The sequence below is a fragment of the Squalius cephalus genome, assembly GCF_949319135.1.
Source record: "Squalius cephalus genome assembly, chromosome: 3".
Classification (NCBI taxonomy): domain Eukaryota; kingdom Metazoa; phylum Chordata; class Actinopteri; order Cypriniformes; family Leuciscidae; genus Squalius; species Squalius cephalus.
Window position 1 is genome coordinate 8,569,472 of NC_137124.1, and position 25,822 is coordinate 8,595,293.

The 25,822-nt window shown below is 37.3% G+C and overlaps 1 protein-coding gene across 2 annotated transcripts; it reads right to left on the reverse strand.

Annotated features, from left to right (window-relative positions):
* Positions 1-4,927: 4,927 nt before the first annotated feature.
* adisspb (adipose secreted signaling protein b) lies at positions 4,928-25,304 on the reverse strand. Of its 2 annotated transcripts, XR_013820697.1 has the most exons (7): positions 25,113-25,295; positions 22,144-22,242; positions 13,139-13,278; positions 10,934-11,072; positions 7,913-8,038; positions 6,046-6,591; positions 4,928-5,896 (listed from the first exon to the last, which is right to left on the reverse strand). XR_013820697.1 is itself a non-coding variant. In XM_079867682.1 (6 exons), the coding sequence occupies exons 2-6, from the start codon at positions 22,160-22,162 to the stop codon at positions 6,491-6,493; spliced, it is 525 nt and encodes a 174-aa protein (XP_079723808.1). In that variant the 5' UTR covers positions 22,163-22,242; positions 25,113-25,304; the 3' UTR covers positions 4,928-6,490. The 2 variants fall into 2 exon arrangements, 1 of the variants encoding a protein (XP_079723808.1); XM_079867682.1 differs by having other exon boundaries at positions 4,928-6,591; positions 25,113-25,304.
* Positions 25,305-25,822: the final 518 nt, after the last annotated feature.

Genomic DNA, 25,822 nt, shown 5'->3' on the forward strand with positions numbered 1-25,822 from the left:
TCTTTTTTTTTTTTTTTACTAAATCAGCAAGGAGAGGAACACTCCGAGGGACGTAATATTTATCTTGCAGAGATACATTAATAAATCAACTTAAGTAGCCTAAACTTAAACTCTTTCAAACTGAACAAAATATAGCCTAGGAAAAAACTAAAGAGCATAATTATTGACACTATATTGTTTTAGCTACCTTTTTATTTTTTAAATTGACAAATGCACAGCTAAATTCCTCACAACGTTTGTGCAAGGGAGAATGTGCCTCTACAAGAAGGGTCGGTTTGTATGGAAAAGGTTGATTTATCATTTATCAGCGATGCCATAAGAACACTTTTAGTTCCCCAAAGAACCTTTCAGTGAACAGTTCTCAAAAGAACCATTTTCTCTTAGTGTGAAGAACATAAAGAACATTTTGTATAGTGGAAGGGTTCCATTTACTTTAAAGGTAGCCTATACTTCATGGAACCATATGCCAACAAAGAACATTTATTTTAAGAGTGTAAGATGGAATACACATTATGCGCGTTATTGTGCAAGTCTGAACGAGAGGTTTATTTGTGTTTACCTCACGGTGCACGAACCGCAGGTGTTCATCTCATCATTGAACCGTTGCCATAATACACAAAAAACTAAATTAGAATCTTTTATCTGAGTGCGCAATCCCATTACGGAGGCCGCAATGACATAATTGCAGTTTTGCCACTTTCAGCAGTGTTTATCACTCAGTGCCGAAATGGCTCATTATTGAATTCAGCTGTTCAGCACAGATTAAACAGTGAACGTGATGAATGGAGCTGTCACTCACTTCCTCAAACCCACAGTACAGTCAAGAGAGGTTTAATTGCCTCCACTGCTCTCTGGCCCCACAGTCTCACACACTGGCCCTTTCCTCCAACACACTAATGTTGCAAAACAGCCAAATACACAAACAGACTTTGCCATTTTGGGTTTACCTGACTAAACCAAGAACATGCTCAAAAAAACACACTATACACTGTAAATGATTTATTACAGCTTTTTATCTTTTGACATATCAATGTGGTTCAGATAACACAATATTTTAAGTTTCTATTTATGAAACCAATCTCCATTTAATAATAATAATAATAATAATAATAACAATAATAATAATAATAATTAACTTGGCCTACTTTTTTAAGTTAAACCAAAATTTTTTTTTACACTCACACACACGCCACACATAGGCCTACATGCTATAATTGTTTGCAATAGCCTTGCATAAACAAAAGCACAAAACCACATTTTAAGTATTTTCACAGATTTTATCCAAAAGTCGTTCTTAAGAGGATATTGCTGTAGAAATGTTATTTTTAGTCAGATTTATTTATTTATTTATGTAATAGTCAAGGCTTTAAGGTTTGTATACAGATAGCCTACTTTTAAATGTGACCACTAACCCCGGTCTCTCCGTTCTGCAGCTTCTAAAAAGTTATAGGCTATGTTGGATATTTAGGCCTACATGTTTGTTCGGGTTACAATAATATATGATTGAAGTCTTAAATGTGATTTAATCTGACTCAGTCAACCATGACAACATACATGAATAATAACCCAATAATTCCTTAGTTAGACCGCAACTTAGGTCAAAGCAAGACGCATGTTACAGTTCCTTCTTAATTCTGATAGACTGGTAAGGAGAACTGTGGACCAAACCTAGATATTATTAAACTGTCAGCGTGCTGTTCATTTCCTTAATAGTTTATAAGAAAATTATAGAACCTAAAAGAAGACTATAATTCAAGAAAATATGATCTTCCAAGGTGAACAACTAAAAACGTCTAAATTATAACAACAAATGCAATAGAAAACCATTGAAACACGGAAGCTACAGTAAACTCCAAACAATTAAAGGCTTTTTGGGAAACACGAAGAGACTCATGTATTTGATCGAAATAAAACGTAAAAATGGGCCACAGTAATACAGTAATTTACTAAACAATTAGTTGGCCTATTGTAAATAAGATCGATGTGAAATTTTACCCAAAATTATACAAAATAAGGGTTTTGAGTGTGTGAGGGAAACTTCTTATTTTCGCAAACACATTTAAGTTTCACTTGAGTTTATTTTTGGCTTTAATTAACAATAATAGTTTGACGCTTATAGTAATTTGTAAGTCACATTTTTCGCGCGCATGCAGCAAATTACGTGTGCCATTTATTAATGGGAACTCAAAGTTAAAGTGATAGTTCACCCAAAAGATTAAAATTCTGTCATCATTTACTCACCATCAAGTTGTTCCAAACATGAATTTCTTTAGAATTTCTTTTAGAATTTATTAAGACGATAGTTTGAAGAATGTCGGTAACCACGGTATAGCTATTGACTTCCATAGTAGCCTAGCCTTTTTCCCACCCATAATATGCCATGGGGTCCATCAACTGTTTGGTAACAAACATCCTTCAAAATTTCTTCTTTTGTGTTGATCAGAACAAAGAAACTCATGGGTTTGGAACAACTTGAGGGTGAGTAATAATGATAGGGTTTTAATTTTTTTGAGCGAACTATCCCTTTAAGTCAGATTTGCGTTTCAATAATGATAACCAAAACAATAGTGCGAAGGCGCTGGCCTCTCAAACCAGCAGTAGACTGGTGCACTATCATGAGGAAGCTGCCACATCTTCATAAAACTAAGATTATAAGAGTTCATTTGGCTTTAAGCAGATTTTTCTGCTTCAGTCCATCAGTGTTAGATATCACTGAGACGCACAAAGGTATAGTGACACTCAGGCATAGAGACAATACTGTTTCCCTGAGGGGAGAGATCTTGACAACGAATGACTGACAAATCTTGACGTGCTGTTTCGGGCTCGAGATAAAATACGATTTTCTCTTTGTCATTGGACAGGTGAAAATGAGATGTTATGGTGTCAGATTTGGACAATGATTCACTTAATTTTTCTTTTTTGCAAGTTTTTGCACGCAGATTTTTTTTTTTTTTTTTTTTAAGTAGGCCTAGCCTAAATTTCTATGGAGCCCCCAAGGGGACATGGTGTTGGGGGAAAATATGAGAGAGGAGGAAAAATAACAATTCAATGCTTTTGCGTTCTCTCGCAAATGCTTTGTGTTCCCTCGAGAAACGTTGGTTCTTTGCGCGTGAACGCAAGTTTCTCGGGGGAAAGCAAATAGTTTGCAAGCGAACGCAAACTTTCTCGGACGAACGCAAAACATTTGCGAGAGAAAGCAAAAGTAAATAACTTTTCCTCTCCTCTCATATTTCTTTTCTTCACCATATCCCTTTAGGGGCATTTCACATATGGAATTAAGTAGGCTACAAGTTAAGTAAAGTTAAAAAAAGAAAAATAAGTAACTTTAACTTGGCCAGATTACTTTGCAATACTCTGTTTCAAGTAGGCTACATTTTACTCAAACAATATAACTTTAAATTAGACCATGCTTTTAAACTGAATGCTTTACTAGAACATCTAAGTAATTAAAACAGTATTGTGAGTAGACAATCTACCATCCCGAACACAGAGACTTTCAAAAAACGGTAAGATTCGTCGGATCATTTTTAGCGCAATTTTCCACCGGACAAATTGCGATTGTTAACTCATGATTTCTGTTCTGTGCGTCTGTGCGCACCAATCTTGCACTTCTATCTACTCCTCAACCAGACCACCTAGAGACTTCGGGTTTTCGGCATTATGTTAAGGAAGGTCTAATCTCGGGAACGCACAAAAAAAAATCCAGGAAAAGATTTACTATCTCTTAGTGTTGTGATCCCATGAGGTGAGAAAATTGCGCTAAAACACTCACTGAGTTTTTATTACTTGTTTGAGGATGAATGTCATTTTGAGTATAAAATGAACAGATGTCACAAAACAGCAAGTTACTAAACCTAAAACAGTGGTAAAGATAAAACATTGTAAACACAGCTGTGAAACAGTGAAAAATGCAACCTTATTAATTTTTCATGCCTAAGTGCATGATGGGAACACCAGTATCCGAAAGTTGAGTAGGATTTACTTAATTTTACGTTGATATTTACGCATTGATTTCTACAGGTTTAGATTGAGTAGGCTAGAAATTACTTTTTTTTATTTTATTATTTGTATTATTGCATTATCCAGGTAGAAATTTGCTGTAGTATTTACTTCACCTCAGAATCATTGTTATTAGTGCATGATTAAAAATAATACACATACCGCGGCTCTAGAAATGCAATAACCCATAGCCTATTTAAATTAATCTGATTTGCTACTAATTTAGATTTGGCAACGTGAATAATGGATGTTTGCACTCTAAAATAAGCCACCCACATCTTATGAAATTATTACATTTATATTTTTATTTTATTTTAGGTTTCAGATTAAATGAACGCTCACCTGTCAGATTTTCATCACATTGAAAACAAAAGGTCTTTCTCATCTCTGTTCTCACGAGACAATGAGTTTATTTAGTTTTCTGCATGGATGTCTCACTTATTTGGAAAATACATGGACATTGGTGCATTTGTATATTCATTATTTATTTGATTATCAAGCATGATCAAACGCACTAGGATTTCGTGATTTTTTTTGTACATTTATCAATTACCAATACAACACCAGAAGTTCAATCCTAAACTGTGAATAGAACCATTAGTTAGAGTACACTGACCACTAGTGGCTGTTCAACGCAATGATTCACTAACTATTACACCACACTAATTATTATAAAAGCATTTTAAGTCAACAAGTCAATTTTATTTGAGAGTAAAAAAAAGAATAACAGTAAGACACAGGAAAAAAAAGCTCTCAAAAGTGAAGAGTCAACCGTATTATTTGCTCTGGGAGAAATCTTTTCTGTAAAGATTTTTGGGGGGGGTTGACGCCGTTTGAAAAGCAGCATTCACTTTTACAGAGATCCATAAATGCAGTTCAATGGACAATACACAGTAGGCTAGCTACAACGGACATGGTGAAGGGGAAATTAGGATATGGGATAAACAATTATTTGTCAATGCTTTTGCGTTTTCTCACAAATGTTTGCGTTCCTTTGGGAGCTTTGCATTCGCTAGCAAAGAACACTAACGTTTTGCGCGCGAAGACGCGAATGCTTCTCTTTGGAACGCAAAAGTTTTTGAGAGGGAACACAAAACATTTGCTAGAGTGAGAAGCCCCTAAAGGGACATGGTGGAGGGAAAAAAATTGAGATGGAGGAAAAATTATTTGTCATCGCTTTTGCGTCCTCTCTCAAATATTTTGCGTTCGCTCGCAAAGAGCTCAAAAGGTTTTCTGAGCGAGCGAAAAGTTTGTAGCATTTTTTATTTATTTTTTTTTTTGCGAGGAAACGCAAAGTTTTTAGCGAATTTTTTTATTTTATTTTTTTGCGAGGAAACGCAAAAGCATTGACGTTATTTTTCCTTCCATGTTTTCTCCCACCACAATGACCCTTTACGGGCTCCGTACGACTGAACACAAAAGCATTGACTTGATTTAATTCCCATCTCATATTTTCAGGGGCTCCATACAATACTATGCTGCAAACATTCAGCATCAGTCAAATAAACTAAGAATGTTTATGATTTCAGGCACTTCGGCTCTACAAAACAGACCAATGTTACACATAAAAAGATTTATGAACAGCCCTTAAAGTGATGATCTTATTAAAATATATCAGGGCAAACATGGAACTGAAGTGAAATTTGATCCGAGTAAATAATTATCAAATCAATTTCAGTTCATGAATCAAAACATTCACACTTGTAAGCCACAAAGCAATAAAGTTCATGGTGCAACATCTAAGTTTGATGTTGTGGTCAGCAGCGCCCCCTACTGGTACAAACAAGAGGCTGATTCACAGTGAGCACAAGCATCACCCTAGATTATACCTGTCAACATTGGGATTTGAAAATAAGGGGAAAAAAAATTCCCAAATTACTTCAGCGGAAATCCCGCCCTGCAGCCGATTCTAAAGATTTTATTGGTCATGTGAATCACAGTACTGATTGCCTACACCAAACACTGATCCCTAAACCTACTTGTTATTGTAACCTTAACCAATGAAATTAGCTGCTGCAGGGCGGGATTTCCACTTAACTGGTTTACGCCCAGTGGGATTTAAAAAAAAAAAAATTATAGAAAGATTAAAAATACGGGAAAATATTTAAACGTGATGATAGCAAGGTAAAATACGGGAGAATCCCGGGAAAAACGGGAGGGTTGACAGGTATGCCTAGATTGAGTTTAAAATCACAGATTCGAGCAAGAAAGTGCAGTAACACAGACATAAAAACATGTTATATTTGTTTTATCTAAGAAACATTCAGTCATAATACTGGAATTCAGCGCAAAACACACTATTTGATTGTTTTTTTCCTCTCCAAACCTGAAAAACGACAAATCACAGAGAGCAACAGTAAACGACAGATCATTCCTGCATTCCATTGTAACAGTAAAGAAGCCAGTGACCACAGTGTGTTTTCAAACGCTGCGAGCAGAAAGCAGTGTGTGGCACTGAGAGGGAAGTGTGTGTGTGTGTGTGTTCAGGCGTTTAGTCGAAGCCTTGCCAGTCGCTTTGCTCAGAGTCGTACTCGAGTTCTGCTCCTACACACCGCACACCTTCCAGCAGCATCGGGGTCCCGTGGAGACGGTCTGACAGAGGAGAAGAGTCACTTAAGTGAACGTTATCAATTGTGCGCACAAAACAGGCTGTTTTAACTCTTAAAATGCTGCCGTCAGTACAAGTTAAGCTCAATTGCGAGCATTTGTGGCATAATGTTTATTACAACAAAAAATTATTTGGACTTGTTCCTCCATTTCTTTAAAAATTGCAAAAATCTAGAGATTAATCACTTACATTGGAAATTAATGGGGCCTATTTTTGTCAAAAGTAAAATACTCAATATGTGTGCTGTGAGGGAAAATCACTTCCTAACCGTTTCGATCTAAAGTTTCAATTTTACAACCCCATAAACCGTTAAATGATTAAAGAAATGATGAATCCTGAAAAAAATGCATCACAGTTTTCACAAAAATATGAAGCAGCACAACCGTTTTAAACATTGATGATAATCAGAAATGTTTCTCGAGCAATAAATCATCATATCAGAATGATTTCTGAAGGATCATGTGACTCTGAAGACTGGAGTAATCAGCTTTGATCACAGGAATAAATTACAGTTTAAAATATATTCAAATAGAAAACAGTTATTTGAGATTGTGATAATATTTCACACTATTACTGCTTTTACAGTATTTTGGTTCAAATAAATGCTTCGTTGGTGAGAAGAGACTTAAACACTTTAAAAAGCTCACCAACAGTAGTGTAATATGCACATTTTAACTGAAGAATTAAAGAATGATACGCTTCACATTTATGCTTTAAACCCCTCAAAATTAAATTATTAAGCAAATTGCAACAAGTTGAAATTATTTTGTGCTGATGAACATTATGCCACAGATTTTCTTAAAGGGATAGTTCACCGGAAAAACAAAACAAATTCTGTCATTTACTCACCCTCATGTTGTTCCAAACCTGTATGAGTTTCATTGGTCCTGTTGAACACAGAAGAAGATTTTTTGAAGAGTGTCGGTAATTAAACAGTTGATGGCAGACATTGACTTCCATAGTAGGAAGAAAATACTTTGGGTGCCGTCAGCTGACTGGTTACAGACATTCTTCAAAATATCTTCTTTTGTGTTCAACAGAAGAAAGAAACTCATGCAGGTTTGGAACAACTTGAGGCTGAGAGTGATAGAATTTTCTTCTCTTTTTGTTTCCCCCGGTGAACTTTCCCTTTAACTTGTATTGCTCCTGGAATATTCCTTTAATCAATGTTTGCACCAGAACGCCAGTAGAGGGCAGCAAACAACCTCACTTCATTCAGGGTATCATTTAACACAGTGTCGCAAAATATCACAAGAATCATAACTCTGTTATTAGCCAGTCTGGCTGTTAAGATCCGTCACTTACCCATGACACGGGCGTGAACTTTGACCTTCACACACACGTCCTCTTTGCTCTCGCTAAGAATCTGCACCTCCTCACACATCACTCCCTCCTGATGGGCCATATATTCACACGTCACCCTCAGACCTCCTGAACAGACACAGAGGATCATCATTTATACAGGTTATTCTCCAGGCATTGTACATGAATGATGTAAAACGATTATCATCTCACAGGCAGAAAGTTCGTTTAGCTCTGGCGACGACTCGCACTCGTGAGTTCAGCTGGACGAGAGTGTCTCCATTAATGGGCACATCTCCTGTCTGATGTTTATCTATCATTTAATCATGCGCACAAAATCTATCATTGCAATGGAAAATGCCTGAAGCTGATATGAGTTATTCAAGTGGCAAACAGTTAGCCCCGCCCCCAAACTAACACGATTGGCTGAGACAGAAGTTGACATGTTGGGACTCTCACAGTATCAGAACACTTTAATAAGTCTAAGTTAAAGTACTGATGTTTTAGTGGTCGTTCACAAATAACGCTTTTGGTATTATTTTTTTTATCAATTGTTTGTCTATGTAAACATGCGCTAGATTTTTTTTATGTTTATTTATTTTGTGATGCCCAAGAGCACCGCTAGTCTTCCTGGGGTCCACACAACACTTAAATATTATTTATATATATCTTTTTTTTTTAAACACACAAAACATTAAAAATACTGTCAATGACGAATCAGAGTCCAACAACAACAAGCTTAGCATATATTCAAGATTTACAACCATCTGTGAATGTACAAAAAAACAAAAACAAATGTCTAACACTTACAACTCATCCAACTAACTTCTGTGCATAACCTCCTAAAAATATGATAATCCAATGTGTGTCAAAGATGAACATCTTTGGCGTTGTGTTTTTGAAGGCAGAGTCGTGTTAAATGAAATCCAACTATTTCCGCTGTCCTGCGTCTCGAGTTTTTAAACACACATTAAACTGCAATATTAGAACGTATTAACCACTGAATGTGACACACTTAACCTTTAAATTCACCAAATGTTGTGCATATTTGCCTAAAAGCTACTTAGCTGCGCATTGAATAACGCGTAAAAGCTTTGTTATTCTAATACCTGCAAGTACGTTTTTAAAAACATGGTTTTTATTTTGTCAGCAGATCAACAGCACTTAAAGCGTTGTGTGATTATACTTTCCTCATACAGCACTTGCTCATTCATTCACATTAAATAAACTCTTAGAAATGACTGGTTGAAACCGGTTCTGAGAGCCTTTCACTGGAATATCCTGTATGGCTCTCGTGAGATTTTATTCTTGAGGGGACGTAAATCTCGACCATATTTTACTTGTGGGGGCGAGTCTAGACACACTTAAAAATGCTGTCATAAAACACTATTCTTTATGTGTAAATTTAAAAAATTTAAAAAAGTCATCATAACAATAACATACCAATAAGCAACAAAATAATATAAATATACTATTTACTATCCAATCTATTTTCTACCAAAAATAAACAAAATAGAAATATCTATCCATCCATCCATCCATCCATCCAATGCTCTACCATCCATCCATCCATACATACAATCTCCATCCATCCATTGCTTTAACCATCTGTCACTCTAACTATCCATCCAACCTCCATCCATCCATTGCTCTAACCATCCATCCATCCATCCATCCATCGCTCTAACCATCCATCAATCCAACCATCCATCCAACCTCCATCCATCCATTGCTCTAACCATCCATCCATCCATCCATCCATCCATCCATCCATCGCTCTAACCATCCATCTAACCATCCATCCATCGCTCTAACCATCCATCTAACCATCCATCCATCCATCACTCTAACCATCCATCCATCCATCCATCCATCCATCCATCCATCCATCCATCCATCCATCCATCCATCCATCCATCCATCCATCCATCCATCCATCCATCCATCCATCCATCCATCCATCCATCCATCGTTCTAACCATCCATCCATCCATCGTTCTAACCATCCATCCATCCATCGCTCTAACCATCCATCTAACCATCCATCCATCCATCACTCATACCATCCATCCATCCATCCATCGTTCTAACCATCCATCTAACCATCCATCCAACCATCGTTCTAACCATCCATCTAACCATCCATCCATCCATCCATCCATCGTTCTAACCATCCATCTAACCATCCATCCAACCATCTTTCTAACATCCATCTAACCATCCATCCATCCATCCAACCATCGTTCTAGCCATCCATCTAACCATCCATCCATCACTCTAACCATCCATCCATCGCTCTAACCATCCATCCAACCTCCATCCATCCAACCATCCATCCATCGCTCTAACCCATCCATCCATCGCTCTAACCATCCATTCATCCATCCATTGCTCTAACCATCCATTCATCGCTCTAACCCATCCATCCATCGCTCTAACCATCCATTCATCCATCCATTGCTCTACCATCCATCCAATCTCCATCCATCCATTTCTCTAACCATCAATCCATCCATCACTAACCATCCATCCAACCTCCATCCATCCATTGCTCTACCATCCATTCATTCATCCATCCATCCATCCATCAATCGCTCTAACCATCCATCCATCCATCCATCCATCCATCCATCCATCCATCCATCATAACATTCAAAAGGCTCCTAAAGGATTTGGACACACTTAAAAATGCATGTAATTGCATTAAAACCGTGAGGGAACTGCAGGGCTGAAGTGTTGACGAGTTATGAAAAGCTAATAATTAATATAAAAACCAAATGATTAATGAAATCATAAAAATGTCAAATTAAAATATTTAAGAAAAAACAAATCGGAAAAAAAAAGAGTTTACCATCATGTCATGTGACCATTAAATGATTTAAATATTAACTCAAATATTTTAGGTCAAAGGGCTGACAAAAAAGTTTGGGAATCTCTTCACTAAGCCACCAAACACCAGAACTAACTTGACGTTTCTTCATCAGCATGTTCAGCCGTGCTGGGTCAGAGAGCGATGGGACGTACCATCTGGGGACGCGGTGATATTAGTGATCCGCAGGTGTGGATTGGGGACGGGGGCTGGACACACGTCTTTCCCGAGCTCTGGCACCTCAGGCAGTGTGAACACGATCTCATATCGGTGCTGCGCTTTCAGGAAGCCCACCTGAGGAGATCGAGAGAAGCAGAGAGGTTATGAGTGTGTGTCATCAGGTCTAAGATGATACGAGTCAAACTGCGGTGTGCACTTAATCTGCGACTTTTGATGAAGATCATGGTTTACTGTGATAACCAAGTAATAATAAGTTCACCGTTATGAATCATAGTTTACTTATTATTAACGAATTCATGAATCACAGTTGATTGCTTCATTGATGATGACATCATGGTTTGCTGATATTATTAATAAAAGGAATCTGCCTTGACCGATCAATGATGAAAATATAGTCAACATATTTTGATGAATTTAGAGCCAAATGATAATTAATAACATCATAGTTGACTAATTTCTGAATGGAATGAATTGTTGATGGAGTAGACAAACGGAAAAAATATTCTGTCAGATTAAATGTTCATTACTTGTTGAAGATCTTATTAACCAAAGAAGGAAAATGGGATAATAATTTGAGGGTTAAAAGCTAATGAGCACTGGTGGAAAAGAGAGTGACAGAACTCATGCCAGGAAACCTTAAAACTGCATCTGGGTCTCAGCGAAAGATGACAGAATCACATGACTTCTTCATCAAAACATAATAATCGAACAGAGAGACAGTCCAGAGGTGCAGGTGTTCATATACTGCTGTCTCCATGGCAACACAGGGCAGTAATGGGACAGTTAGATGGAGGGAGCGAGAGCATGTGCGATGAAAAGAGTCACAGAATATGACACCCACTGTGGGGTGAACGAACGTTACGCGAGCATGCTTGTCTATCTCGTCTCAGATATTTGCGAGTAGGAGAAATGAAAAGACTCTGTGCGTTCAAATATATTCAAAAACTCACTGTTCTCACAACAACAAGCAACTTGTGTACAGTGAAGAGTCACAACAAAACAGACCCCATTTACTTTAATAAAACACATTCATCTATTTAACATCCAACCAACCAACCAACCATTTATCCAACTAACCATCTAACCATCCAACTAACTATTAGTGGTCGACCCGATATTGTTTTTTTGATGGCACATGCCGATGCCGATATCTTAGAAAGCAGGGTGGCCGATATAAAGCCGATATTTTTATATATAGGCTATACTTTAGATTTATTTTAATCAATATTTAATAAATTAGAAAACAAATCTTTAAAATAAACATGCTTATAGTTTTTAAAATGCCAAATATCGGCCAATATATCGGTCGACCACTACTAACTATCCAACCATATATCTATCCATTTATCCATCCATCCAACCAACAATCCATCTATCCATCCATCCAACTAACTAACTAACCATATATCTATCCATCCAACCAACCGTATATCTATCCATTCATCCATCCATCCATCTAACCATCCATCTTACTGACTAACTAACTAACTATCCAACCAACCAACCATCCATCCATCCATTTATCCAACCAACCATCTAACCATCCATCCAACTAACTGTACTTCCATATATCTAACCATCCATCCAACTAATAACTATCCAACCATATATCTATCCATTCAACCAACCAACCAACCATATATCTATCAATTTATCCATCCAACAATCCATCCATTCATCCAACCATCCATCCATCTAACCATCCATCCATCCATCTATCTAACCATCCATCCATCCAACTAATCATCCAACATCCATCTAACTAAAACGAGAACCACTACAAAAAAATAATAATTCAATTCGCTTGATGGCAATCCATTGCACCAAAAAGTTATGGAACAACTAATCAGAGGTAGAAATAGTCACATCACAGCCGTGGCCGAGCGGTTAGTGCACATGCTGACATACTGACCTGTGGAGCTCATATGCAACCAATCTGGCTTGTGTCATTTCCTGACCCCGTTCGCTCTCTTCAAATTCCAGATGCAGCTCTTGGCATGACTTCTGTCAATGCCTTCGCATAATAAGCCATAATAACAAAGAAGCTGAAGATTTGACGTGAGCTGAGAAATAAACTCAGTGTTCTGGAAGTGTTCTTCCTGTAATATGAACTCATAAACTTGACTAAAGACCATCAAATAAGGCTAATGAATAACCTCAGCTATATAACTCGCTCTCACCTTAACCAGGAAGTTCCCATTGGATTCGGGTATCACCATGACGACGGAGTCGTGCAGTTTCTCATCAAAATGCACATGCGAGTGAGCAGCGGCGGCGGCCGGTTCCTCAGCGAAGCGAACACCCCCCGTCTTAGACGACGCTGCAGAAGAACAAAAGCAAAGCACTTACAGCTGCGCTAAACACACACTGCCCACAGATTTACACACATCCAGATTGTGAGGCGCTGAATGAAAAATGCTCAACAAGAAGCTTTCAAAAGTGCAATTATTCAAATCGACCTTGCCATTTGACACCTGAAAGCTCTTCAGTCTAATATCAGAGATCTTTTCATTTCTTTAATCAAACAAAGTTACAGCAGAGTGGGCTTACATTCAATTTAAAATTTCATTTCCATTTAGAAGTTTTTCTGCCAGAATTCATAAACTTTATTTAAATAGACTAATGTATATTAAATAACTACATTTAATTTCTTAAATTAAAGAAAAGTTACAGCAGAGTGGGCTTACATTCAATTCAAAGTGTTTTAAATCAGTTTAAAACACTTGGATGTTTTTAATTTAAGCTTTGGATCAAACAAGCACCTAAAAAGGATGCAGACAACAGGAAATGACATTGACAAGTATTGGGCCTAACAAAACGGTTTGTTTTCCTCTTTTCCACAGGATTTATTAGGGATTGAAAACTGGTTTTAGGTTCACTCTGTGTTTTTAGGGGATGTGTATGTCTAAGAATGCATTCAGACATGGCTAGATGGAGCACAACAAAATGAAACAAGAAAGCAGGAGTTAATCAAATTAAAAAGATGCATCTTTTCTGAGAGGGTTTTACTGTGCAAGCTGTCTAACACCTTCAGCACATTCAATGTGCCAGTTACAGCACCAGCACTAAAAATATCAAAACTAAAAAAAAAAAAAAAAGAAAATCCCTAGCAATGTTCTTCCTGGCTCTCCTCTTTTACAGTCTGATTTAATAAAGCAGGTAGTCAGGCCTTCAGGGGTGTGTTTCTCACACACAGATCAAACTAGGTCTTGAACTAAAGTGCAAGATCAATGCTAATTCTTCTTTTAAAATCCATTTGTGTTGCAGGATTAGGGCAAAACTGCTTTTGAGAAACCACATGTTCAAGTACAGTATAGTTACATTGTAGTAAAGTTGGTGTGTTTTTAAAAGAAGTCTCTATTCTCACCAAAGCTGCATTTATTTGATAAAAACAGTGTTTTATATTTGAATATATTTAAACATGCAATTTATTTTTGTGATTCAGAGATGAATTTTCAGGGTCACATGATCCTTCAGAAATCATCCTAATATGCTGATTCGCGTCGATTTCTAATTATTAACAATATTGAAAAAGTTGTTTTCAAAAATGTTGTGCTGCATTTTGTGGAAACCTTTTTCTCTAAGATTTTTTTATGAATGGAAAGTTAAAAAGAACAGCCTTTAATTTAAATAGAAATATTTTGTAGCATTATAAATGGGTTTACTGTCATTTTTGGTCAGTTTAATGCGTCTTTTTGAATCTTATACTAACCCTAAACTTTTGAACGGCCTCCAAACGCTCACATCTGGACCAACAGAGCACAAAGCCCACTGTAATGAACATCAGCTTTGGGGATTTGTCCTTCATTTTCACTCTAAAATCCTCCATATCTGTTCAAAGCCTCTGCCAAAAAAAAAAAAAAAACCTGCTTTTATTGTAATTTGGCGATAAGACATTGCAATTAATTTCCTTTTTTGTGTGAAGAAGTTTTTTTATTTTGAGTCTAAATTAAATGATTAAGTTACTAGATTAAAGAGATAACTAGATTTTTACATCTTCTGAAAAACGCGTGCATGCTGATTTCTCATGCTAACCGTCTCAATTCTAGGGTGTCTGTAAGAGCATTTCTATGTGGTTGCTAAAGTAATCTAAACATTTACATGCATTCATGCATTTAGTAGACACTTTTATCAAATTGCATTCAAGTTACAAATTTGATCAGTTCATGCATTCCCTGGGAATCAACCCATGGCTTTAATGCCGTGCTGCACTGTTTGAGCTACGGGCTTCTTACTTGTCAAAGTCAAAAGAGCCCACTTCCAAGATATTCTGGTTTCTAGATAGGATTCAATAAATAATGTAGCAACTCACCTCTCACAAAAAGCCACATGATTTAAAGTGCCCCTATTAGGCTTTCTTGGATATTACCTTCAATGTAATGTGTAATATAGTCGTTTGTCAATGTAAAATGTCTGTTTCAAAGATCAAAGAGCACGATAAATGGAGTTATTGTCTTCCAGTCTCAATTCCTGAATGAACCTATGTAGGTTTGTAACAAATTTCCATAATGCCAGTCTATGGTCTTCATTGGCTGCCGGTGAACAACGTCTACTTTGGCCCTCAAACACTGTAGTTGTAGCTGAGACTGGAAGAGTTTGGTTCGTGTTGTTCATGTTGAGAAGATGCTGTTTTCAGCGCTGAGAATCCACTGTGATGCACTTCAGAAGAACGAGGACTCGCACTGGAATTGATCTGGAAAAACCAACGCCATCATTCGTATTACTGTGTATCAAGTGCTGAGAAAGATCCAGGGCTGAAATTCAGATATGGTAATGGCCGTTTGGTTTCAGACACGCACTGTAAGTGGTAGACCAATCACAACAGACTGGGCCATTTCACCAACAACAATAGTGGCAATATTACAGACATTAGTTATAAAGTATTCAAATAAGTGTCTTATCACACATGGCAATCGCACAATAAATACTTTGCTGTTAAAATAGAGTGGGCTATAATGTAGCGTTGGGCACTGGGGACTCATCTCATGAAACGAGCGGACGTTGACAGACGTACTGCTGATTACATCAGGGACTCTTTGGATCCCTGCCTTACGAATAAAAATAAATGACATTTTAGATTCAGAGGAAGTCTAGTGAGATGAACAAGAGTAATAAAACAACAAGATGGTGTCGCCAAGACACATTCACACTCAAACTAGCTTCAAGTAACATGTAAATTTACATTTTATCCAAAGTAACTTGCGAATGAAGAGCATCACAAACACTTTGTCATAATTGCACAATGCCAAGTTTAGAGTATGAGAACGATTATCACACAAACTGGAGCAGAAGTGAAATGCAGAAAAGAGAAGAGCCATTTTAAGAGAACTATATTTGAGTATATTTTAGTACGACTATATTTTACAAGTATAGAAATGATATGAATCTGGAGGGTCAGTGTTGACCCGGTTTGCCTGCAGCTGTATGTCATGTGGCATAGAGGTAAAATTACACATAATGTAATGTAATCTGCATGGGACAGGATGACATTTGTAGTATGTGTGATCACATAATTGGCCTCATTACAGAGGCTATGGGACTCCAACTGTTCGCCCAAGACTATAAACACTCTCACACATGACTAACAGACCTGCCAACCAGTGTCTCATGGTCTAGATGACCAACACAGAGAATCTGCACAGCATTAAAATATTGTCCTGGAGATCTAGATATATATGCACTGCAGCCTACATTTTATAACCTATGAGCACAGCAGACTAGAATCTTATTACTTCTTATTTATCCCAACAGAGGTTCACTTGGATCCAAAAACCCAAGGGTCAAACCCGAGAACCTCGGACACGGGTAATTTAAAATAATATGCTTTTTCCGAATGGACCTGAGAAGACCCAAATTCTTTTCAACTATGTCGGGCATTTAACAAAATTTTATTATTTAAAACAATTCTATGACAACTTTATCATCTCACTTTTGCTAAGTTCTCTCTGAATCTGGACTCTACGCTTGAATTGCTTCTACATTTAGACTCAGTTGCTCCACATTTTGCCTCCTGTTTCAACGAGCACCGTCAGCATGGATTAAAATAAGCTTTAATCATCTTATGATCACGTAAATAACACTGTGGCAAACGTTATAGGATGTAATGAGGTTACAGTGATGATGAGTGATTGACATCGACAGCACTTCAGCGCATACTTGCACGTTCGTGTCAAGCGCATTTTCGAGAAATGCACGTAGAAAAGGAACAATCATTTGTAATAGGGCTGCACAATTAAAATGAAATTATGCTTAAAACGATTTGGCTTATGGTGATTATGAAATTGCAAAGGCTGTGATTGTTTTTTATGTGCAGCTTGTCAGTGACGTACGGCTCTGTGATCAGTAGTGAACGCTGCTCCATCTGAAAGCACTGCGAGTCGCTTATAAGGTGAATTTGAAAAAGCAACACGCGTCTTTCCAAGCATGAGAAGCATTTATGAACCTCTTGTCCAACAAAAGACAACATTTAATCAATAAATCAAAGCGTTTAAATCTTGTGTGTTTTTGTACTTCTTCTGCAGGGTTAAATTTGGCGTGTGTGTGTGAGACACCCTCTGGAGTTCAGATGGAGCAACATTTACTACCGATCATCCGCTGCACTGACAAACTGCACATGGGTCATTAGCCGCGTTTCCATTACCCTTCAAATTGCGCAAAGTGAAAATACGCCCAATGGAAACAGGTCAATTTCGCAAAAACTCCCATTTATCGCAAAAAAAGTTTTTACGCTCACATGAGGTGGTTTTTCAGGCAATTCGAAAAATATTTTTTTCGAAGCATTTACAGTCACCTGACGTGTGTGTTTGGACAGAATACGAGACAGAGTTCTTTATTAAATTGATAAAAGACACATAAATTACAGGAATAATGGATTCTAAACCTCAAAGAAATGCCACAATCAAGACCTCGAAGCAGAAATGAGGGAGAAACACCCAGAAACACCTCATATGTGCCGCTCACAAGTATAAGGGTATTTCCTTGCCATTAATGATTGGATAACACACATACGTCTCCTTTGATTAATAATAATGGATAGTGCGGTGGATGAGATATACATAAACCTACCAATGTCCGTTGCTATGATTTTTGGAATGACTTTACTTCGTGAGAGGAAAAAATGAAGTTTTAGTCGCATCACATTGGTTAATGGAAACGACATCATTTCGCAATAGTTTTTTGTCGACATCTATAAAAAATAAATTACATTTAAAAAAATTTTTTTTAAAAATCGCAAAAGTTGAGCAAATCTGTAATGGAAATGCGCCTATTGACGAATAAGGTTTTTAAAAGTGTTAAAAAAATGTATGGAGATATAATTAATTTATTAAGATTTAATTGTTAAGCGTTAACAATGAGATTATGTGGTTTTTACAATCAATTAACACTGCTTATATTTTTTTTACAAAATTCGTCACCAAAAAAGTCATTCGGTTTAACCATGAATAAATCTAAAATTATTAATTTGCAGATAATTATTCATGAAAAAACCTGATTTGACATTGATGCTGAGATAGTATATAGTGTCACGGAAGAAATATAAAATAACATTATCACTGATCTCATAAATGTAATCATTATATTGGACTACTCTAAACCCTCCTACATATTCAAGTAAAACATTGCACAGGGAAATGAGAAAAGGGGAAATGTAGGGGAAAAAAGCCTAATCTGCTTTATATTTGTATTATTGTAGTTCCTTTAGTTATTAAAAACAATATTATTCTATTTAAAGCTACACTGTGTAACTTTCTTAGTTGATTCTTAGCAAAAAACACTTAGTTCTTTCAAAAATATATGTGCTCATTAATGTATATTTACTTCTTTCAAGTAATAAAGTATTCTCTCAAGTTTATAATCTGCCATTGAAAGTACATACGGGTGAGGGGTTCGAATGCCGGTCGCCATGTTGCCCCTCCATCTTGAAACTACATTAGCCAAAGAGGGACATGCCTGTAAATTCAAGCTTCGCCTTTCGCGCTTTACACTCAGTGACACCTGACGAATGCGAGGGGGAGATTACTCGCGAGCTCGCGAGTGCCGGCAGATTTGAAAGATAGTGTGTGTGTGTGTGTGTGTGTGTGTGTGTGTGTGTGTGTGTGTGTGTGTGTGTGTGTGTGTGTGTGTGTGTGTGTCTGTGTGTGTGTGTGTGTGCGTGCGTGCGTACTCACATTTGAAAGAGAGAATTAAAACGTCAACGCGACAGACAAATCAGCAAGACCATAGTCAATATTGGAGTAACTTTTCCCAGATGGAAAGAGCTCATGAGGAGAAAAGATTTTAAAACGGACGCCGAGGTTGCCTGCTTTCTTCTCGACAGGTAATTCAGCCTGTTGTAATTCATTTGTGTAAATTCGAAGTTTTATAGTTGCTTGTCTAACCATAGCATGGTTGTGCATAACGCCAGAACGACCTCTAGTATAACTTCATCCTCGCGTCAATGGTGAAAAAGTATTGTTTACCTTGTAACATAAATCTGTGCTGCGACGGATCACAGGTGATGAATAGTTTTAAAGGCGCAATTTTTTAAGCTATATAAAAAAAGGACACTGTAAATTTTAGTTATTTTTAATTGCTTTTACTTTGTACACATTGTAACGTTAGCCTAATCTGATTATGCTGGGATAGCCGATTCCAAGGGTGACGTTTACCTCCTGACATCTGTCCTGTAGTTTTATTCATTTTAGACATATTGTTTATTATTGTCATGGACGAAGTGATAACTGGAAGCCATGTTAATCTTGGAATAATACGGCCACCGTAGGAGTTAAAACACTCGGAATTGAGAGGAACAGAAACTAATATTCACTGGGTAGTCATATACAATTTCACCGCTAGATGGGGGTAAAAATCACACAGTGTAGCTTTAAATATTTACTATATATCAGTTTTACCGAATGACCCAGGCTGGTTATACCGAATGACTATGTCTGCTGCCCTTGATATAAGGAATATTTAAGACAATACACAGACAAAAAGAGTTACAAAAGCACATTTTATTTTGATTATATCACTAATGTAAAAAAATACATCAAACATGAAAACATTTCTGTCAGGACCACTATCATCAAATACGATGAAACCACACGCGATTTGGCAAAGGCTGTGATTATTTTATGCATACAATTTTTATTCATCGTGGAGCCCTAGTTTGTAACCTCGCACACAGAAATGCATCTTATAGCTAAGAGATCCATCAGGAAAAGCCACTCGCTTCATTACGCTGCGTGTTCATGCAGGGCTTTTCTTTTTTGTGTGCAGAACCCCAGACAACACTAGCGAATCTATGATTTATTAGGCTGTCGATTTAAGCTATCACGTTTAATTTTCCAAAATCCCCTGGTCACAATTGAAAGGCGAACTCAGAAATAACGTGTATCCATCGGAAGGCAATAATATAACGTAATAAGTAAATAAATAAATGAAAGTAATGGAGCAGCGGGTAAATCAGTCAGAAGGACAGCGGGATTTTTCCTGACTGACTCTTACGTTAACCGTTTACGTTCGGGTCCAGTCGGGTTAGAAAATAAATACCGTCGGGTCGGACTCTGGTCTAATTGTATCGACTCTGTCTCGGGTCGGGTTTTTCTGTTAAAAAACTTATGTCGAGTTCAGGTAAGAAGTGATTTGAGTCGATTCGGGAACAGATTTCAGAACCTAAGAAGACCTCTAGTAGGGCCAAAGGAATTTATGTATTTATGTCCATGACTTTCAAGGCCCAAATGCCTGATAAATGTCTGAAAAGGTGGATTGGACTAAATCATATTTGTTCTTTATAAATGATCTAAAAGCAATTTCGTTCTTCTGATTGAAAGCAGAAATGCTGCCGTCTGGCAGGGACCAGAGATCGACAGACTCTCTATTAAGCGAATGCTCAGTGGTGCTGTATAGAGGTTTAGATTATGAACCTCATCTAAAACTTCACACCGTAGCCATGGCAACGACCAGAAATCTGGCCCTTGAGGAACAGGACATTTCCAAAAAGCTGTTCTGGGGTCAGTTTTGTGCTTTAACACACAACAACACAGCCTCGGGCAGGCTGGGATTGGAAGATGCTTTGTGAATGTCGCACAGCTGCCTGAGCTGAAGAAACCGTAGATGTTCTGCTGCAACAATACACAGCATGACAACAGACCCTCTGCCTTCATCCAAAATGAAACTTTATCGCATTCATACACAAAAACAAAATGGAGGCCATCTTTGTGCCTCCAGGATGGATTGATTACCACAATAAGTTGTGGAAAGACAGCAGCCAGACAGACATTATCTTTTGGGAGTTTTTCCGATGACTCTGAAAAGGCTTCTCAGACAGACGAGAAAACAGACACGAGCTCTTGCACATTTCCTGATAATAAGAAACAGCCCACATGTTTAGCAACTGCTGAGTCACCACCAACCGAGCAAGAATTCATTATTGTTCTCGCTTTATTAAAATCTCTGAAGCCTCATTCCTGAGAATGAAAAGCCAGCAGGTTGTCAAAACTCACGATAAGCAGATTGACATTTCTGAAAGGCAGTTTAAAGTCAGTGTGGAGGGAATCCGGATTATTATAAAAAAAACGCATTCAACTTCCTAAATTTCCTTCCTAAAAAGCATTTTTAAAAGCTGTCATACACTACAGTTCAAAAGTTCAAGTTTATAATGTCTCTTCTGCTCACCAAGGCTGCATTATTTGATCAAAAATTTAATATTGTGAAAAATGATTACAATTTAAAATACTGTTTTCTATTTGAATATATTGTAAAATGTAATTTATTCCTGTGATGCAGAGCTGAATTTGTGCTCAAGAAAATGATAAAGAATAAATAACATTCTGGGTTCTTTGATGAATAGAAAGTTTGACAGAAGAGATTTTAATTGAAATGGAAATATTTTGTAACATTAAAAAAGTATTTTCTGTCACTTGTGATCAATTTAATGCATCCTTGCTGAATAAAACAAACAAACAAAACCAGAAAATGCATATATCTGAAGCACCACTAATAATTAATGATAACGTTCATTTATATGTTCAGCAGTAGTATGGTATTTATAGCATTTGATAATCACAGAGGAAAAGAGTTTCTTTACCCCCCAAAAAAGAAAAAGTTTATATTTGATTTCTGGCCAATTTGAAAAATTAAACGCAAAGCTGCTGCAAAAATGACAAACTTCAGTTGCGAGTGTGGAAAAGAGAGAGAGATGTACCTTTCTTAGCAGTGGCCATCCTGGTATCAATCTGGAGCAAACACTGAATTAGCTTCTGTTACGACCTCATCGTAGATCTCATCTGACCTCAGAACAACCCTGAGAGAGACAGAAGCAGAACGAGAACGACAAATCAAAAAACGGAAGCTGATAGATGATATAGAAAAAACAAAACTATTGTGTTCAGAGTATATCAGGCTTGCATTTCTTTTGTTAAATCTGCCGCATATTTCCATGACACAAAGTGCCAGCTGTACGGACCATAATGCAACAGGACAGACACACCATAGAGTAGTACACGTTATACGATTTTGGGTCGTCCCAAATTAAATATGACCAATCGTGGCGATTGATCTCTGTGGTCGTGGATCCTAAACGCTGGATCTACGTCGTACAGTGAGAGAGGCTCAAAGACGGCTGTTGTCAGACCAAAGATAGCCTGAGATCATTTCCTGTCAATTTATCACGATCATCTCTCAGTGTGTTTGCTGCTACGACCCTCGTCTACTGACTAGCCAATAAACATGCAACATGAAATGGCGTGGCGTTTTCCCAATCCATGACCACGTCCATATTCTCCTCTTTCGCTTCCTCCTCTTTTTGTCAGCGCATATAAACACAATTACCATAGTGTGATTGATCTTGCTCTGTTTGTTCACCACTAGCTCATGCTGATGACGTTTTATTCTTCTATATTAACTTGTGTCATAGCCTACCATTCATCATCATACAGTCTACATACATGTCGTATCCGAGATTATTAGATCCATGATGTACAGTGTGATCTGTATTGATCTTTGGATTGCCAAAATCACTCAGTCTGTAGCAGGCATTATGCTGGTTCAGACTACAGATGCTGTTTGAACAGTCAGCGTGTTTTAAGTTTCAGTCTTTGTCTTTCAATTACTCCACCCTTATTCATCTCTGGGTGATGAATGTGCCTTTATCGGATCTCATCTTTCTGCAACTCGCAAGAAAACCGCTGTGACTGGAATGAAAGAATATGGAGAGACTTTCTAAGTCACCGGGGAGCTGGAAAACTCGCTAACCTAATCAGAGAGAGAGAGAGAGAGAGAGAGAGAGAGAGAGAGAGAGAGAGAGAGAGCGAGAGAGCACCTGGGGTGAAGAAGAATCAGGGTGTCAAGATGTTAAATGCACATCAGAGAGAAGAAAGCTTGATGACGTAATTAAGTGGCAGAAAGCTCAGATCATCATAACCACAGCAGACGTTCAGCACTGGAACATAATGAGAATAGCAATGATTTTTTTCTTTTTCTTTTATAACAAAACACTCAAGACTAGCCATTTAAGAACGGCTGTTCCTGTTTATCCGAATAATGAGAGATATAGAGAAACTGCAGAAGGTAGACAGTAGAAAACAATCATTTTTAAGGGAAGCCTCACTATTTCTTTTGCTTCTGCTTAGGGTTAGTGATCTGAACAAACCCCTGCTGTAAGAAGTGAATAATGTGTTACTTTTCTAAGCAATCATACTTACATTTTTCCCCAGGCAGACGATACAGCTGACAAAAATATCATGGAGACTTTTCATTTTACTTTATAAATGTTTTAGCAACCACTAAGAATACCTTAGCAACCACATAGCAACACAGTGGCATTGTAGCAGTGACTTTTGCATGGACTAAACCATCACACTTTCTTATGAACATAAAAAAATTATTTCTCTACTGCATTTGGTGCACACCCAGGTGGAGTAATTGCACCAAATGCAATAACTATATTTTTGTGCACCAAATACAATAACCATTTTTATGCACAAGATGCAATCTTATTTCTTTGTGCAGCAAATGCAATAACTATAAAAATAACCATTTATACACCAAATACTATGATTATTTTAGTGCAGTAAATGTTATAACCATTTTTGTGCACCAAATGCAATAAACATTGATATGCACTAAATGCATTAATTTCTTTTGTGCACAAATTGCACTAAATCATGTTGTGCATCAAATGGCACAAAAGATGTGTTAAAAAAAAATGACAAAAAAGTGTTATTAACTAATGCTTCATATGCAATAACTAAATCATACTTTTCAAAGGGTGTGGTTGCTAATTCCACAAATACACAAATTCCACAAATACAAACACCTGCTATCCTTGACTCACTCAGTCTTTTTACTTTAATATTATGTGTTATAATAGACCCAACTAAAGTTAGAGATGCAATGAAAAATATCCTGTTGAAACTACAGTAAAAAACACATGCAGCTTCGGTTGGGTGTGTCCCTTAATAAATGATTCTTTCTTTCTCCCCGGTTCTATATTCACAAAGGACTTAATAAATGTAGAAAAAGAAGTGCAGAAATAATACGCAATTGCACATGTAATCCGATACCAACGCACAGATTTCCTCCATCATCTCTACATCACACACTTCGGCTGAAGTGTCAACACAAGCGCCGCAACAGATATGAACCAGTTACAGAGAGAACTGGGTCAATGTCTCATATGGATTGCTTTAGCGAGGACATTTATATGCTCATGTTCACCCTTTACAAGCAAAACATACTCAGCATGCATCTTAATCCTGAAAGCCATCTGGAAAAACACGAAATCCCAGGAGAATCTGCTGTGGCTTGCTGTCTGTCATGCATTCTTCGCTAATTACACACTGTGACTATCCTGAGGACACGATACTCTGAGAAGAATGAGCCCTAACCTGAATTTATAGGTTGCAAATATCCATTTAAATATGCATCAAGCTCCTGCAGTCAATGGCATTCGGTCTGTTGCATTACAAAGAGCTTTGATGAAGCTTTCAGATCCTGCTGATGTTGAGACAGAAATGCTGCTCTGTGGGGTTTTGGACTTGAAAGACTTCACGGACAATCAAACAATGAAATACTGACTTCTAGCGCGTGGATCTTCTCGAGTCCTCTTCTGATAGTCGATCACAAACTTATGCAACCTCGATCATTTTTAAAAGCACGGCTTGAAATACTCACCTATTCTCATATAGTGGGCTTCTGCTGTGGTTGATCACGGTCTATAACTTCTCGAGATGTTACAGAAATGAAACAGAACCCGCTAAAAACCCAAACCTCCAGTCAGAAGCGACCGACCGCTGTTCTGCGAGCGACAGATCGACTTCACACATACACACACACACACACTTAATAGAGGCACAACTTCCGCGTTAATCACGTGGTTTCTGCTGTTGCAACTGTGTTATCAACGCCTGAGTTGTGACTTTTGTGACTGAGTGGGGATTTTTATTCATTACATGGTAATAACTCGGACTTTATAGCGTTTGTATCTCACAACTCTGAGGAAAAAGGGTCATTCCTGGTATTCGGTGCCTTTTGGCCATCATAAAATGTAGAAAATCAAACTCAGTTTTTAAAATAAGTTTTTGTGTAGTCATGATAGGGTGATGAAAAACATTTGAAAAAAATATTCTGGTCAAGCTCAGGTAAATAAATGTAACTATTTATGAAACAAAATAAATGAAATGGAAGATCAAAAATGTCCACCCTGTTAGGGACAGATGGTTTTACTTTTTAAAGTAGCCTACTACATTATTGATAGGCTACTACAGTAAATGTTCTCGTCACTGAATTATTAATTTTATGTATAATAATAATATGATTATGATTTTTTAATGATATTATTTTTTAAAAACTGCATAACAGGGTGGACAAACTGATAACAGGGT

Bases quoted from the DNA above. Each gene is read 5' to 3' on its own strand.
- adisspb (XM_079867682.1), bottom strand. The intron at 11,073-13,138 runs GTGAGAGCGAGT...CGATCTCCTCAG, and splicing joins ATGGGAACTTCCTGGTTAAG to GTGGGCTTCCTGAAAGCGCA. The intron at 6,592-7,912 runs GTAAGTGACGGA...CTCCTCTGTCAG, and splicing joins AGTTCACGCCCGTGTCATGG to ACCGTCTCCACGGGACCCCG.